Source organism: Aphis gossypii, chromosome 1, assembly GCF_020184175.1.
Source record: "Aphis gossypii isolate Hap1 chromosome 1, ASM2018417v2, whole genome shotgun sequence".
In the NCBI taxonomy this organism is placed as follows: Eukaryota; Metazoa; Arthropoda; class Insecta; order Hemiptera; family Aphididae; genus Aphis; species Aphis gossypii.
Window position 1 is genome coordinate 75,503,631 of NC_065530.1, and position 16,059 is coordinate 75,519,689.

Sequence of the window (16,059 nt, forward strand, 5' to 3'; positions counted from 1 at the left end):
TCTACTTAACAAGTTACACAAATTCTGAGTAGAAATCGAAATAGAAATGGAGTACCTAATAACGAGAGTTTCGTGTACAATGCAGTCTTTTATTACCTACTTTAGATTTTTAAAAGTTACCTGCAGATGTCAACAACGTTAGGTGTCACTACATATATTTTATTATTTTAACGTACCTAACCTACCTACCTACTAATTTTTAGTAATTTATTTTATATTTCTACTTTCGGTTATGTGGGAAGAACGAGAGCAGTGCTGCATAGCCTGAATTCATATTATATAATATATTAATTATTAACTGACTATTAGTTAAGTATTGGTAAATTAAATGATAAAAATTAATTAAAATGTATTAATTTTAAATTATTATAGATATAAATAATATAATGATATAATCTATATAAATATTAATTATTAGGTTATCAAAGAGTTTTTTTGCTGAAAACTGATATTAGTACTTAACTATTTAGAGTTTATAAATGTGTAATTTATTTCTGTAATTAAAAAGTTTAAAATATATTTACGTCACAATTTTATAGGTACCTAATAAGTATTAAGTACTACAACTATAGAATCGCAGATTAGGTATGTCAAAAAAAAGGAGAAAAATTAATAAAATTAGAAAATTTAGCGAAAGCTATGCACGTATACTAAGATAAGGAGATAAGAACAAAATATTCGAAGATATTTTGAAAAAAGCTTCAACTATCCGAGTAAAAATTTAAGTTGTGAAAAATTAATGTAATAGCCGCAATAAAAAAAAGGTATTTTTACTTTAGTTTAAGTGTTTCATTAAACTTTTTTTAAAGTTATAATGTAATAAAATAATATTATATAATAATTAATATATTAATGCACATAATTGTAAAAGGTTGACTAGGTTGTACTTAGTTATTCTTATTACGTACTTGAGTATTATACTCGTATAAGAATACTGACTTTTCCAATAGTAACCTACTATACCATGCGTTGTTACTATGAGAAAACCACTGTACGTACGTCATATTATCTGAATTTTCAATACAAAGTTGTTTTAATTATGTATACATATATTATAATATAATAGTGTGCTTGTATATGCGTGAAAATGATTAAGAAAACTCAGTATGGCCAAGAAGCGAAAGGGACGCCCCTCGTCAATATCATGAAAAAGCAAATAAAATAAACGTCTACGGTGCACGAGAATCGGAGTATATACATATAGTGAACATAATATTACAGTATAGGCGTGTAGTATTATAATATAATATGTATAACGACGGCGGCCGTCGTCTTTGCGTGAAATAATTGTATGCAAACACTACTGCGGTAGTTGGTATTATATAGTCTGAGGTATTATACCAATATGTACAAGAAAAAGCCATTATAGCATTAAAATACCTAGGTATCTATATAACCTCTCGTGGTCACCCCATTTATGAGTTGTAAAATAATAATAATAATACAGGAAAAAAATCGAAACGAAAAGAAGTAAATTATAAATAATGAGCTGTGATAAAATGCTTGTACCCATATAGTTGCTATATAAATATGTATATTAATACAACTTAACAGCGACTATAGAACGACTTGAATCGTCATCAAGGCAGCTGCCAGAGACAAATATACACGAGTATCGGGTACACACATAATAAAAATACATACGACATTTTGTAACTATATGCATTATAGTATTTAACACTTCAAACGCGATCGCGCGAGGAATAAAAAATAATCTTTTACTCGTACACTAAGATTTTACGCGAGTGGTATACAGTATATTCTCGGTAGGCGAGGAGATTCATCAGACGCGCAAGCAACGCATTTTACACTTTCATTTTCACTAGAACACGCTTGTCGCTCCATACGATTTGGTGACGTGAGTTGGGCTAATTTTTAGTCGTCACAAAATTCACTCGGAACGCTTAGAGATCCGCCGAGTGAGAATTTGCCATAAAACGCACATTTGTGTTCGAGAGGCGTAGTTACATAATAGTTATTCATATTATTGTGAACTAGTCTTATATTTACGGGGTCGAAGAAACATAATATATTACATATTTTTTGATACTACTTACAGCTAGCGCAGGATTGTTGGAGCAAACGCAATGTTGGCGAACGATGGCTTCCAGAGATGGAACACTGTACGGCGAAACTTCTTGCCGAGGATGTCACCGGCAGCCGTTCAGTTGTCCGTCGGCCGAGTAACAACAGTTGCCAAATCTTCGTGCGCACTTATCGATGAGTACACTAGCCACAGCACGGTGCACGGTATGCGATACATATCCAAAGCCAGTCTGTTGGAAAAGTGAGTCATTTGTTGTTATAATAGAAATATAGAACGAAAAATTAATATTTTACAATCAAATTGGCTTGGTTTTAGAAAAAATATTTTTCACTATATTATAATACAATATGGTAACAATGTAGAATTAACATTTTTTAGAAATGTTCAATTTTAGATTATGAAATCAAATATAAATATAAATGTATAATTTTTCAAATTTAACAGTTGATAAATATCTACTAAGACAGTTACCTTACTCACCTATTGAAAAATAAAACGATTTCTAAATTCAAATTTTCAATGAGTATTTAAAGTTCCTTTTATTTATATATATTAATCAATTATTATTTATTCCAAATTTTATGAGGTTATTTTGAATATACCTATAATAATGAAATATTTTTTTCCAAAACCACAAAAATTGATAAAGAAAATGAATTACAAAGTTATAAATGTTATAAGTTAACAAACTTAACGATTTTATGGTTTTATACATTAAATTATTTATTTTTATCAAACCACATCAAACATTTGTTATAACAATAATTATATGAGTGCATCATAATTTGTTTCATTATTAGTTACGTACTGTTTTGTGGCATAACAGTAGCACCCATAATATTATATCTAAATAAACTTTATCCATACTGTTTATTTTTCAGAACCGTATTTACTTTTTAAATCACCATTACGTTCGCTCTTCGAGCTTGATATTAGCTAGGAGTAAAGATCGGAGTATTATTACGTACATATTTATGTATAATATATGAACACAATATTGAATATTATAATATACGATTTGTGAAACGTTTATGCATGTTAAAAATATTATGTGATTTATGTTACATTTTACTATAAATAAACTTACATATAATAATAATAATAATAATAATAATAATTAATATAAACGGTCACCATGCGTAAAATATGACGTTAAAATGGAAATAATGAAAACACGATAATATAGTACATTAAATGAAATTCTACATATTTTCATAAATTCGTTTGACAAGGACGTACTCTGTAGGAATTCGTTAAGGAGGCAAAAATTATTTTATCTTGATTTTGTCTTTTCAAACGAGAATAGTTTACTTTACAATCAACAGATAAATTATAACCCATGTGTCGTGACTCGTGAATAGCTAAAATTTAGCAAGTGTACCTATATAATAAAGCTCACCTTATTTAATAGGTAAAATATTTGATAAGTAGATATTTAAAATAATGTTTTGTTAAATTAATGAGTATCCTTTCTCAAATAAAAGGTATTTGTTAAGGATATCAATTATACAACACTGGATATTATACAATTAAAAGATTTAAAAATATATGGATAGATATCTATTAGGCAAAATTATTATAATATGTTAATTATACACACTGTTATAATAATATACAATTATATTTTTAAAACGTTGGTTTGTTTTTTTCCAATGAGGGAAAGGTTTGAAAACACCTTCATTGGATACGTCTCAGGTATATGATTAGTGGGAAAATAACCATTGTAAACACAGACCAAGAGTTGTATACAATTTTAGAGTTTTTCAAGTCATGTGGATAATTATATACATAGACTAGACGTTGCATACAATGGCCAATACTGATATTGCCAATAAGTGGAAAAAATTTTAATGAATTTATTTTTTATATACTTGTTTATTTTGAAACATATTACCATTATGGTATTTTGAGATGCATAAAACTTCAGCAACTTTAAACTTGCATCTCTTTGTTTTGCATTTTTGAACAATGATCACAAGTACAGTGGTTATAGCCTTGGCTTTCTAGATTGAAAAACAGCTTAACTACTTCTTTAAGTGATTACTGAACCTCGGGTACATCATCAATACTAACAAACGGTTTCTCGAACATCGTAAAATTATTTCTACTGCAATAATATTATAGTTTACTATTGGTTGTACCTAATTAGTAATTTATAATTTCCGTTTTCCACTGCAAACAAATGTTAATAATTATACATTAGTGAACAATAATATTATGTTTTATGTTATTATATTAATAGGTAACGGTAAATTTATTACTTTTAATACCTCTTATATTTACTTCTAATATCATCTTAAGTTGCTCTGAGTTCTGTTAACATCTGATGTTTTTATTTTTGCAAATTATCCAATTTTTCCTTTACAACATTTTCTTTCTGAGATAGATTTAATTTAATTTGTTAGATTTCTAAATTTTTTACTGATTCAATTATTTTTGTGAGTATAGATAAAGGTTGTCTAGAATTTAATACATTTTCCATATTATCGTTTTGTTTTTTCTTTTCTTTTTGTTCTTCGAATACTTCAATGTTATTTTTTAAATTTTTCTAAAATTTTATATTATATTTTAGGTATTTGTATGTAAACGTTGTACTTTGTAGATTATGGCTGTAGATACTAAGCAATATCTATTACCCATAGGTAGGTATGAATGGTATGGTTAGTGTAATAACAAATTATTTTATATAGGTACGCCTCTATACAGGCTATAATTATAATTAAATAGATAGTTCCTTAAATATATATATTTTTTTATGTAATTTTAAATTGAAGTTCATCAGTCAAAAGCTAATTATATAATGAGTTGCGTGTCAATATAATAATATATATATATTTGTATATGCTGTATGAATAAACATATTTTGGTCAATAAGATTAATTTAATGGACCAATGTCATAATAATATATAGCCATATAGGTCACTTTATATTTGATGTCTGAGCCGTTCAAGCAGTGACTGTTGACTGTTGAATATTTAAGTACCCTTCTGTCCAACTCTTACAACGTATTATATGGCCGTATACCCAGCATTAATATTTCAATAACAATTAATAAGTGCATTCAATAAATTTAATTATTTAAATAATCTATCCTAGAATATACTAGCTGTATAGTATATAATGCAGGTAGGTAGTTGCTATACGGAGAACACTTAGTATCGTATTTTTAGTATAATATTTGTTCAACTTCACACAATTGGTAAATTTTTCCACCGCACTACTGTCGTAAAATAAATATTTTGTTTTTAAAAGTATCAAATTAAAATTAATGTAATAGTACGCTTTTAAATATTGATTTGCATAATATATAGGTACAATTATGATATTATATACTTATTAGATGTTTTTTTTTATACATCGATAAATGTAAAGGTTTAAAAAATGTCTATCTATATATTATTAGGAAAAAACACATAATGTTATTATTTATTTATGATCTGTAAAAAATTATTTTAAATCTCAAAAAAAAAAATAAAAATGTCTAATTAACGTTTGCGTAGCTAAATCTTACTTTGACAATCATGTCGTCATCTTTAAATTATGCCTGCGCTATAAACGATTTTATACATACATGTTTTGATATTTTATAAAATATGGCATAATATAATATTATGTATTTCTTTACACATATTGTGTTCATCTTCTGTAGCTCAGATTTAATTGTTTTACGGTGTCAAAGAAGGATAGTCCGGTAGATTTAAATTAATTTTGTATGACAGAATATATATTATTAGGTATTACATACATTATGGTAATAAATATGAGTTATAAGTTAATATAATTATAGTGATACTCTGTAAACTATTACGTTTATTTTTTTAAATTTGGGGTGGGTAAATCCCTAACACATTTATACGCTAACCTAAACTATTATACGCTACTGATATAACATCAGTCTTAATATTCTATACCATCGTCTTCCATACATATTATACAATAAATTTAAATTCCATCCGGTTTTACAGCGATGTTTTTTTTTTTTTAAATTTATTATTCTAAAAAAATCCACACATTATTAAAATATGAGAATATGTTTGGTATTTGGATTGCGTTTATGGAATGCTTAATGTGATAAACGTGCTCATAAACGGACAAACTATATAGAACATCAGAATAGATAATATCGTCATTTCATTTAGAGTATATAAAAATAACTCAAAAAGAGTGTTAACAGACTTACGCCACTTACGGTTAAAAGTGAAATAGAGTGATATAATGTGATAATATGTATAATAAATAATTATTTTCATTTAAGATTTTAACACAATTGCATAATAAATAAGAAAATATCAATTTAGTACTTAGAAGTGACCAAATACGTTTACATTAAATACAAACGTTTTTTTTTTATTCATAAGTCAACGTCTTTATCTACTAAGTTCTATTGTAAATAAATTTCAATATATTTTCGCACACCATTATCAATTTTAATTAATTTAATAAATATCATATTGTTTTATGTTTGTAGCTACTCAATATATGATTAAATGAATATTTTCAAAAATGTTAAACACATAAATGCATACGTGATTATGATGTATAAAAGTATAAACATTATTTGTAAAATTATTATTAAGTTAATACCTATCTAAAATATATAGTAGTATAACTTAAATATATAGAATAGTAAAATCCCTTTTGAAACAAAATTTGAACATACAATTTCCGTTTGATAAATGTTACATGAATAAATAGACAGGTACTTTATGATGGCTGTTTATAATATTCAAGTCAGAAGTATTTCTATCATAATATATAATAATATAGATAACATAAAGAGAAAACTTTTTAAGAATATTACATATGTCATATATGAACACTACTTTATACATAAATTTGTTCGTTTTTAATGATATAGTAGGTACATATTTTAATTCTAGTCTTTATTACAGCTATGGTAGTAAAATGTGTAGAGACACCAAAAATTACTCTTTTATTATGTTACAATATAGGCACGTAATTAAATATTATATTGTGGTATGTTACAACGTATTAATGTAAATATCTTATTAAGGTCACAGTATTAATTTTAAAAGTTACAGTTTAATACTTAAATAGTTAAAATAGTTTCTACTATATATAATTCTTTATTAGTGTATAACATAACTAGGGCTGGGATTTTAATGCCATAAATAATCTCAAAAAATGCCCTTAAAAAATCTCAAAAAATGTATTATAAAAATGTATTTACATTATATTTATTCAAGCTTAAAAATTGGAAAAAAATATTATATTATATTATATTTATTTATTTGTATAGTATTTGTTACTTGTAAAGTTTTAAACGTACTAATTGGTTATTCAGTAATACTTATCGAGTTCTAGGTATGAAAAAATTGTTGTCGACGATAACTTGTCAGTTGTCGTGATATATAATGTATTACTTGTGCCGTTGGCAGTTTGCCAAAAGTCTCTTGTTAATCGCAAAAATTTTCGAAATATGCTCCAAAAACTAAAAAAATGTACTAAAATCATCTAAAAATACATTTAAGGTTAATTTTGTCAAAAAATTTAACTTAAAATAATCAGTATCGCCCAAAACACATTTTATACTTACGGACCAACATTTCAAAACGCCAGAAAAAATGATGTTTTTACGTCAAAGTCCCAGCTCTAGACACAACAAATGGGTAACTGCAGTAAAGACCAAAGAGTAAGTTTGTTAACTTTACATAAGAGATATTATTATGAGCAAAGTAAATAATAGCTTGAAAGTTTCTTGGATTCACAAATACTAAGTTCCGATAAAGATAATACCTTTGTACCTATAACCTATTGTGTGTAAAATGTATATAGTATCATAATTTATAAATATAACTTTTTCATACAAATAAACAAGAAAGATTTATTTGAAATAGCAAATTAAATCGATTATTTAAATAGCTGTGTTTACAAAAACCATGCACACTTTATTAATTATCGACGATCAAATTTTTTTCGCTTAATATTATTCTATTAAGTTTGTTTCCAGGGTTTTTTGGATTACAATGTTAACCATTTGTGGATTGTCGGCATGTTATATCGGTAACGACTTATGGCTTAAATTTCGTTCAATGCCTACACAACTGGCAGTTAAAGACACCCACGTGCCTTTGTACGAGTTTCCATTCCCTTCGATTACCATCTGTCCGGCAATCAAGGTCAAAAAGACAAAAGCTTTTGAATACTTTTCAAAGTAATCAAATTATCAACTATAGTTATACGATATACTTACATCATTAAAAGCTTCTTTTTCATAAAGGCTTTAACTTCAAAAAACTTCTTCCATTTGGAAAATAATCATAATAGTATTAAAATTATAATATACATCCATTATTTTTAGGTACATTAGTATCGACAACGACACAATAAAAACTGAACTAATGTATGTAATGAGCGCTTTATCGACAATGCAACAGCCAACTTATTTTCGAATGGCGGAGTATGTAGAGAAGTCCAAACACTTGTTGCCTTTATTCAGAGATATAAATTTGACTGATTTTATGTTGACCACATTGCCAACATGTAATGAGCTATTTGGCCGGTGCCATTGGCATGGCGAAGTTATATCATGTTGTGAAGCGTTCTCACTTCAGAGGACTGAGGAAGGATTTTGTTATTCGTTTAATTCACTGACCTCCGAAGCGGGAAAACATTGGTAAGGGTAATGAGCCAATGAATGCTAATATGTACTCAATGTTCTTTTGTTGAAATTAAAACTAATATAATTTTAGTTACATGATTTTACACTTAACAATGTTTATGAGAAGATTTAAAATCCTCAGTGGTGTAAAATATGACATATATTATAAATATATATATAATGTAAAATTGATATAAATAATTATAATGTAATGAATAAATAGACATACCAAACATAATATAATATTACCGATATACATTCACAGTCCTCTTTCTGAGGTGTTGGAAAATGAAGGTATTGTGGAAGAAGACGACTATATGTATCCTGGATGTCAATTGAGGAGAAACACTGCCGTAGGCACAGTCACGGGTTTAGAAGTGTTTCTGTATAAAACAAACATGTCTGAATCGTTGGGCTTGGGACAGCGTGACAAAGACGGTGCTAGGGTACGAACGACGATGCATAAACGCTTAAGTATATAAAACATTAATTCGCACCTAATCTTATAATTATGAACATTTACAGGTCATGATCCACACATCGTATCAGTTTCCAAACGCGGGAGACGGTATATGGTTAAGATCCGAAGAAGGCCGACGACTGAACATTATGATTTCGCCAGTGATAACCGTTACCAGCAGTCGAGTAAAAGATCTAAGCGTGGCAACGAGAGGCTGCGTGTTTCCGGACGAGAGGGAATTGTATATTTATCATGTGTATACGCAGAGTTCGTGTCTGATCCAGTGCCGAATGGAATTTATCTTGTTCACGTGCGGTTGTCACATGTATTTTTTTGTAACGCCCGGTAAGTGCAGCATAGATATTAAAAGCTAAGGCTAGGGCGCTAAGCTAAACTTCTTTCGCTGCAGATGCAGCATATTATCTATTATATAAATTATAATGTTTGGCTTCATCGCTAAAATTATCAGCACCTTAATGTTTTAATTCAGTAGTGAGAGCAAGGGGGAGGGTTTTAGGGTTCATACCCCCTCAAATTTTTTTAAAATAAAATTGAACGATTTTAAATGTCTATTACATATTTTGAAACATGTATATCGTAAATGTGTCACCGCAATTACAAAACACAAGTAAATAAAAAGATATACTGTGTTAAATAAAAGATACCTAATCTTAATTTACTTTCATAAAACTAAATGTATAATTCACATAATACTTACAGTATCTAATCTTAATTATTTTGGTAATTGACGGCCAGTAGAGCAGTATATTGGATTTTTTTTACGCCATTGTCAGTTATCACGAAGCACATTCAGTCATACATAAGTACGGCGTTTGTTTTTTTTTTTGCTTCACAGTTCCTTTGACACTTTAAAAGTTCGCTCATTTTTTGTTTAAATACCTATGCACGTGGACGTTAATTTTTAAAAATAAATAAATCTTGGAATTCTACTTAGCTAAAATCAAAAAAACAAAAAAATTAACAGCTTAGAAATTTTAAATTCTAAATAGTTACGGGGAAGTTGAAGGTTAGTGCAATAAATTAGTAACAGTTAACTCTGTTAGTATGTTTGATATTGGGAAATTTTTAAATTTTGGTATGTGTGATTTGAATATCAAAGAACAATTACCTATCAAACAACCCTTGGTGTCTTCCATAAGATTAAATTTACTGTATGAAAAACTAAATTTACGATTACAACATCATTGTATAGATCAGTACTTATTCATGGTTAATCTACTCATCTTTGAAATAGCGTTTTGTGCAATTATTGTGTAATTACTATTTTTTATTGAATTATGAACGTTCTATAACAATATAAACATGAAAAAAGTTGACTGGATATCAAAAGTTTGGAACATATTATTATTATCTAATAATTCAAATAGAAAAAAATTCATATTTTTACTTGATTGTCAACCAATACAACCGTGACGGCGCTTTTTGTAAATGCCACAGCCTCTCTTGAAATCATGTCATTGTAATTGTTCATATGAATATAGATAATATAGTAATAATTATAATATAAATTTCTATAATTTTAAAAGTAAACTTAATATTATTAATATAGATAAAGGTAACGTAGAGAATATATTTATTTATATTTTATAGATGACGGGAAACCAATGTGTGGTATACCAGATCTACCTTGCATAAATCATAATACTCGTGAGTAAAAATAAAATAAATGATGTAAACGAGTAAATTATATAATTATAATATAATATAATATAACATAATAATTCATTATAATTATAATATTATTATTATATTATTTTATGTATTATAAATATATAATTTAATATTATAATAAATAATTATTATACATTTTTGTATCCAGTGCTTGAATTGTGGGCTGTGGAAAATCGTAGGATTCAGAATAAATAACTCTTCGCTATTTCAAAAATATTTAAACTGTGCTCTTTTTATTGTTTTTTAATTCAAGCATTGGTAAAGTCTATCGGGTGGGGAACGACAGATTAATAGGATATAGGGATAATATCTAAGTTTATAAGTAATTATAATATTTATATTAAATAACCCATAATATACAAAGAATACTATTTAAGTATTTGTGTTGAATCCTATAATATAAAAAAGAGTACGAAAAAATTTTTTAAATACGCCACTCTATGTGATTCCGTTGATTGGAAATTTTAAGCATACACAATTTCCTGGATATAGGTACCTACTATGTTAGGATTTTCTTTTACGTAATTTAAAAATGTGTGGCGATACAACCTTAAATTTGTTAAGGAAGTGATTCGTTTGTAAATTGTGTATTAAGTTAGTGAAATAGTTTAAATATATAAAAAGTACCTAGTCAAGCACATTATTAGTTTCTAATTTCTAATTTTATAGATGTAACACATTTGTTCTGCAGGTCACATTAGAATGTTAACACCACCCAAAGGCACGCCTGGTTTCGAGTCTCGACTCATACGCGATTCCCTGGATTGTTCACAGTGCATACCTACCTGTTACGAGACAACACATGAAATCGAGATGGAGTCGTCTCCAGATCAAAGAACATCTGTTTGGAAGTTGTTCAGCTATTTGGATGTGGCGTATGGAAACTTGGGTTCCAAAAAATACCAAAGGGACATAACTTTTGCGTGGACCGACCTTTTGGGTGGGTATATAGGAAATAAATGTATATACCTTTTTATGCACTGACCAATTAACAGTACCTCAGATCTCAAATTGTAAAAAAAAAATTAGAAGAAAGATGTAAAAATGTAAAAAAAAAAGTGATAACCAGAAAATTTAAATTATCATATATCGATTAGGATAGACGTGTATATAAGAAGAGGTTACGCTAAATAATTTAGGAGATCCGCCCCCTCATTCAAGCATTGAATTTATATAATAGACTGTATAATCAAGTTTCCAATTATTTTAGTTAGATTATTTATTTGCATTACAGTGGCACTGGGCGGTGTTGCAAACTTGTTTTTGGGGTTCAGCATATTGAGTGTAGCCGAATTAATTTATTGGATGGTGAAAATATGTGTTAACAAATTCATTAGACTGTACAAATAATATAAAAGTATCCATACATTGTATAAACGCGTATCATTATAATAAACGTATCCAAACAGTATTTACGTATTGTATAACGGTCAGTGTTTATTTTTCAATACATCCTATCCTTAATTATAATATTATATAAGTTTGACATACGCATATCGAGCAAGCACTATATTTGATAGACACCTACCAAAAGCCTTTCAGTCGTGTTTTGGATCCAGAGTGAACATGAACCCTAAACCGGCACCAATGTTTTGGAAAAAAGAATTCGCTTGGTCATATTCGACAGTAGAAAGACTGGCGATAGCTAAGAGTAAGCGGCTGGGTAATATTTTCAGAGAATACGCTCGTTATTGTACTGTACACGGTGTCCAATACATATTTAAAGATAATTCCAGTTTGATCGAACGGTTTGATATTTTTAATAATTTTAACGGTAAAAAGCACAAATACTTACACAATAGTAATCACACGTCGATGACGACGTACATATTATTCCAGGTGCGCTTGGTTAGTTATCGTGTTAACCAGTTTTGTTTGCGCTAGTATTCTGGTACATACTATGTGGTTAAAATTCAACTCCTCACCAACGGTTACGGCTGTTAAAGACACACATTTGGCGTTATACTCACTTCCGTTTCCTGCTGTCAATGTTTGTCCTATGGACAAAATTAAACGTTCGGTGGCCTACAAGTACGTAGCCGATAGAATAAATGTTTCATATCAAGAATCCGAGTTGGACAACTTCCTCAACGTATTGACGCTATTTCAGCATCCGCTTTACAGTAGAATGTTGTATTACTTAAATAGTGGAATAAGCGGGTTTCTATCCCAATTAACCGCCATAAATATTACAGATTTTATGTTACAAGTAAGTAATTACATATGCTAGTTATACACTTATACCTACTAATAAGTTCGGGTAGGTATAAGTACCTACTTCGCAGAATATTTAAAATTGTAATATTGGTACTAGAATACTAGATACAACATATATTTAATACTGCACATTTGAATTTTTTTTGATTATCGTATTAGGTATTGCCGACTTGTAATGAAGTATTCAACGCTTGTTTTTGGATAGGACATTCCTACAACTGTTGCGACTTGTTCAGCTTACAGAGATCAGAAGAAGGTTTTTGTTATTCATTCAATTCACTGACTTCTGTAAAAAAATCAGAATGGTAATACATTCACTCATTGAAAAATATTTAAAACAAAAAAAAAAATTATTAACTCAAAACCATGTGATTTGAATTTTCAGTCCTATGTTTAGCACTCTAGACACTGATATGGATACAACTCATACAAACTCTACGAATTGGGAATGTATACTAAGACGGAACACAGCGGCCGGTTCTACTTCAGGATTGCAAATATTTTTCAAGCAATTCACTAAATCGGAACGTTTGAAAAACGCTTCTATAATTACTGGACAACCGGCTGTCAGGGTGTGTGAAAAAGATTAAATTATATATCCATACAAATTACAAACGACAGTTGTATGTAGTGGTATTTTTAAGATGTCCAAATTGTCCATGGAATAAATATTGTCTTATTTAATATGATTAAATTTAAATAGAATATTATTTGACTTATTTTTGGCAGGTTCAAGTATTTTATGTAAATGAGTATCCAGAATCCGGTATGGGCAGCATTGTTACTGCAAAGAAAGGGACTAAACTGAGTATTATGGTAAAACCGTTTGTTACTATAAGCACGGATAGGATTAAACATCTACCTGTGGTGGAGAGATTTTGTTATTTTCCCGATGAACAACATTTGAGTGTGTCAAAATCGTACACTCAAAAGTCATGTCTCATAGAATGCCGTTTAAATTATTTACACATAAAGTGTGGTTGTCGTCCATATTATTTCAACATGCTCGGTAAATAATAATAATAATAATAGTAGTTTTATCTATTTCTAATGATTATTTGTTAATATTTTAAAATAATTATTAAGCAATTTCATTTGTATTATAATTTATAGTTGAAAATTGAAAAGAACTAAAAGTCGAAAGAAACTATGTTAATAATATTAAAATAGATAAATATTTTAATTTATTTATTATAATTACTATGAAATAATATACCTAGTTAGTAAGTTGCCAAATTAAATCTGGTGTTTTTTTGGAAAAAAAGATAGATTATAAAATATAAAATTGAATACATGAACTTTTGACAATTTATGATGCTGCCGTCATTCTTACAAAAAAACATGATGTTTTAGTATAAAACTTATAAAATTTCTTACAATCTGTTATAAATTTATAATCATTATAAAATATCACAAGGAAATTCAGAATATTAAATATCTATAAATCCAACAGGCAACAATAATGTGTAAACTCTTAAGTGTATCAACATTAAAATCACGTTTTCCCGAAAGTCTTGTTTTTAAAATGGAGGAAATATAGGTACATTAAAAATATATCTATTTTAAAAACCATGTAGAATCGAGTACTATTATACAAAAATTAAAATTGAAAACGTATTGTAGGCTGTAGCCTTTTAAACTTGAAGAGTTTTATTATATTTCTGTATGTATTTTAGGAGTTGTATAATGTATACAGAAGTTTAAAGTTAAAAATGTAAAAAAAAAAATATAATATACATTAGATACTTACGTATTATACATTTGTAGATAACCGTATACCGATATGCAACTCGACACAGCTGCTATGCATCGCACAACATAACAGTGAGTTGCGGTTCTACAGTCCACCGATAGGCAACATAAGAGGTTTCCTAATGACAGAAATGAAGTCACCTCTCAACTGTTCCCAATGCTTGCCCACGTGCCATGAAAGCGTGTTCGACTTGGACGTGGATTATTCGCTGGATTCACTGCCGCTGACGAGGCACAGTTACGGATCTGTGGACATTTTCTATAGGAACGAGGGAGCGGTGAAGTATGAGAGGGACGTGACATTCGGCTGGATCGACTTGTTGGGTATTATTCCATTTATTACAATTAAAACTTAAAAAAGTGCACACATTACGAGTACAAGTGGATGAAGTAAAATTTATTTTGGAGTTATTTGACTGATATAATAGGGATACCTATTATTATTATTATTATACTGATAACTATTATAGGTTTGTAATGGAATACCAAAAAATGTTTTTTTTTTTTTTTGAAAATTTATAATTATTTATTTATAATTTTATTTTCAATTTAAAATCATAAAAAGGAAAAAAAAATTAATTCTTATTTACTTGTAAGTATTTCACAATTTTATTTCTTCAATTTCCATAGACAGATTTTCTGATTCTACAAATACAACAGATTTTATCAGCTTATGATTAATTTAATAACTAGTTTGCAATTGAATTTTAGCAAGATATTGTGTTAAAAATGCAACTACCTATAAATAGTGGTTCCTGTCTTCTTGACTCAATAAGTTGTTTATAGAGTTTTGGGTTATTATTTATTAGATGTAAATTACCATTGAAGTTTTCAATCAAACTCAAAATCATAGGTAGTTTATCTTATTTGCTCTGAGTAGCACTGTATCTTCAGATTTCAGCATTATAATAGACAAGCAATTTTTTTTTTTAATGAAGATCATTACATATTTATTTTATTAGATATATTGATTAATAGTTTTATACTTTTTTTTATGATCATTTAGTGTCATTTGGAGGCATTGCAGGCTTGTTTTTGGGATTTAGTTTGTTGACAATCATTGAGTTCGTGTACTGGGGTATTAAGTTCCTCATATACCAATACAATAAGCCTTCATCAAGCAATAAAATAACACCTAAATATTAATAATTGTACATTTAATAAGTTACGAAACATTACTGTTATAAAAATATATATATTATAATTATTTAATGACAACTCACATACTGTAAAATTTTTATCTAAAACATTGATATAACAATAATATA

General features: G+C 28.2%; 2 protein-coding genes and 1 long non-coding RNA gene across 5 annotated transcripts; 2 read left to right on the forward strand and 1 right to left on the reverse strand.

Moving 5' to 3' along the window:
* The first annotated feature begins 1,597 nt into the window (after positions 1-1,597).
* LOC114123952 (sodium channel protein Nach-like) lies at positions 1,598-12,233 on the forward strand. 2 transcript variants are annotated; one of them, XM_050198497.1, is made up of 9 exons: positions 1,598-1,858; positions 2,060-2,287; positions 8,020-8,223; positions 8,371-8,685; positions 8,936-9,116; positions 9,196-9,475; positions 10,742-10,798; positions 11,514-11,762; positions 12,057-12,233. In XM_050198497.1, exons 2-9 carry the CDS (start codon positions 2,088-2,090, stop codon positions 12,170-12,172), a joined length of 1,602 nt encoding a protein of 533 aa, XP_050054454.1. In that variant the 5' UTR covers positions 1,598-1,858; positions 2,060-2,087; the 3' UTR covers positions 12,173-12,233. The 2 variants fall into 2 exon arrangements, with proteins under 2 accessions (XP_050054454.1, XP_050054455.1); XM_050198498.1 differs by lacking the exon at positions 10,742-10,798.
* LOC126549402 (uncharacterized) lies at positions 2,175-5,255 on the reverse strand. Its single transcript, XR_007603520.1, has 3 exons — positions 4,318-5,255; positions 3,942-4,219; positions 2,175-2,276 (listed from the first exon to the last, which is right to left on the reverse strand). It is a non-coding gene; the product is annotated as an uncharacterized LOC126549402 (long non-coding RNA).
* A 92-nt stretch (positions 12,234-12,325) lies between the features above and the next one.
* LOC114123830 (sodium channel protein Nach-like) lies at positions 12,326-15,937 on the forward strand. Of its 2 annotated transcripts, none has more exons than XM_027986937.2 (7): positions 12,326-12,570; positions 12,662-13,031; positions 13,199-13,344; positions 13,425-13,611; positions 13,769-14,048; positions 14,807-15,115; positions 15,798-15,937. In XM_027986937.2, exons 1-7 carry the CDS (start codon positions 12,389-12,391, stop codon positions 15,935-15,937), a joined length of 1,614 nt encoding a protein of 537 aa, XP_027842738.2. In that variant the 5' UTR covers positions 12,326-12,388. The 2 variants fall into 2 exon arrangements, with proteins under 2 accessions (XP_027842738.2, XP_050054453.1); XM_050198496.1 differs by lacking the exon at positions 12,326-12,570 and having other exon boundaries at positions 12,748-12,853; positions 12,933-13,031.
* The last annotated feature ends 122 nt before the right edge of the window (positions 15,938-16,059 follow it).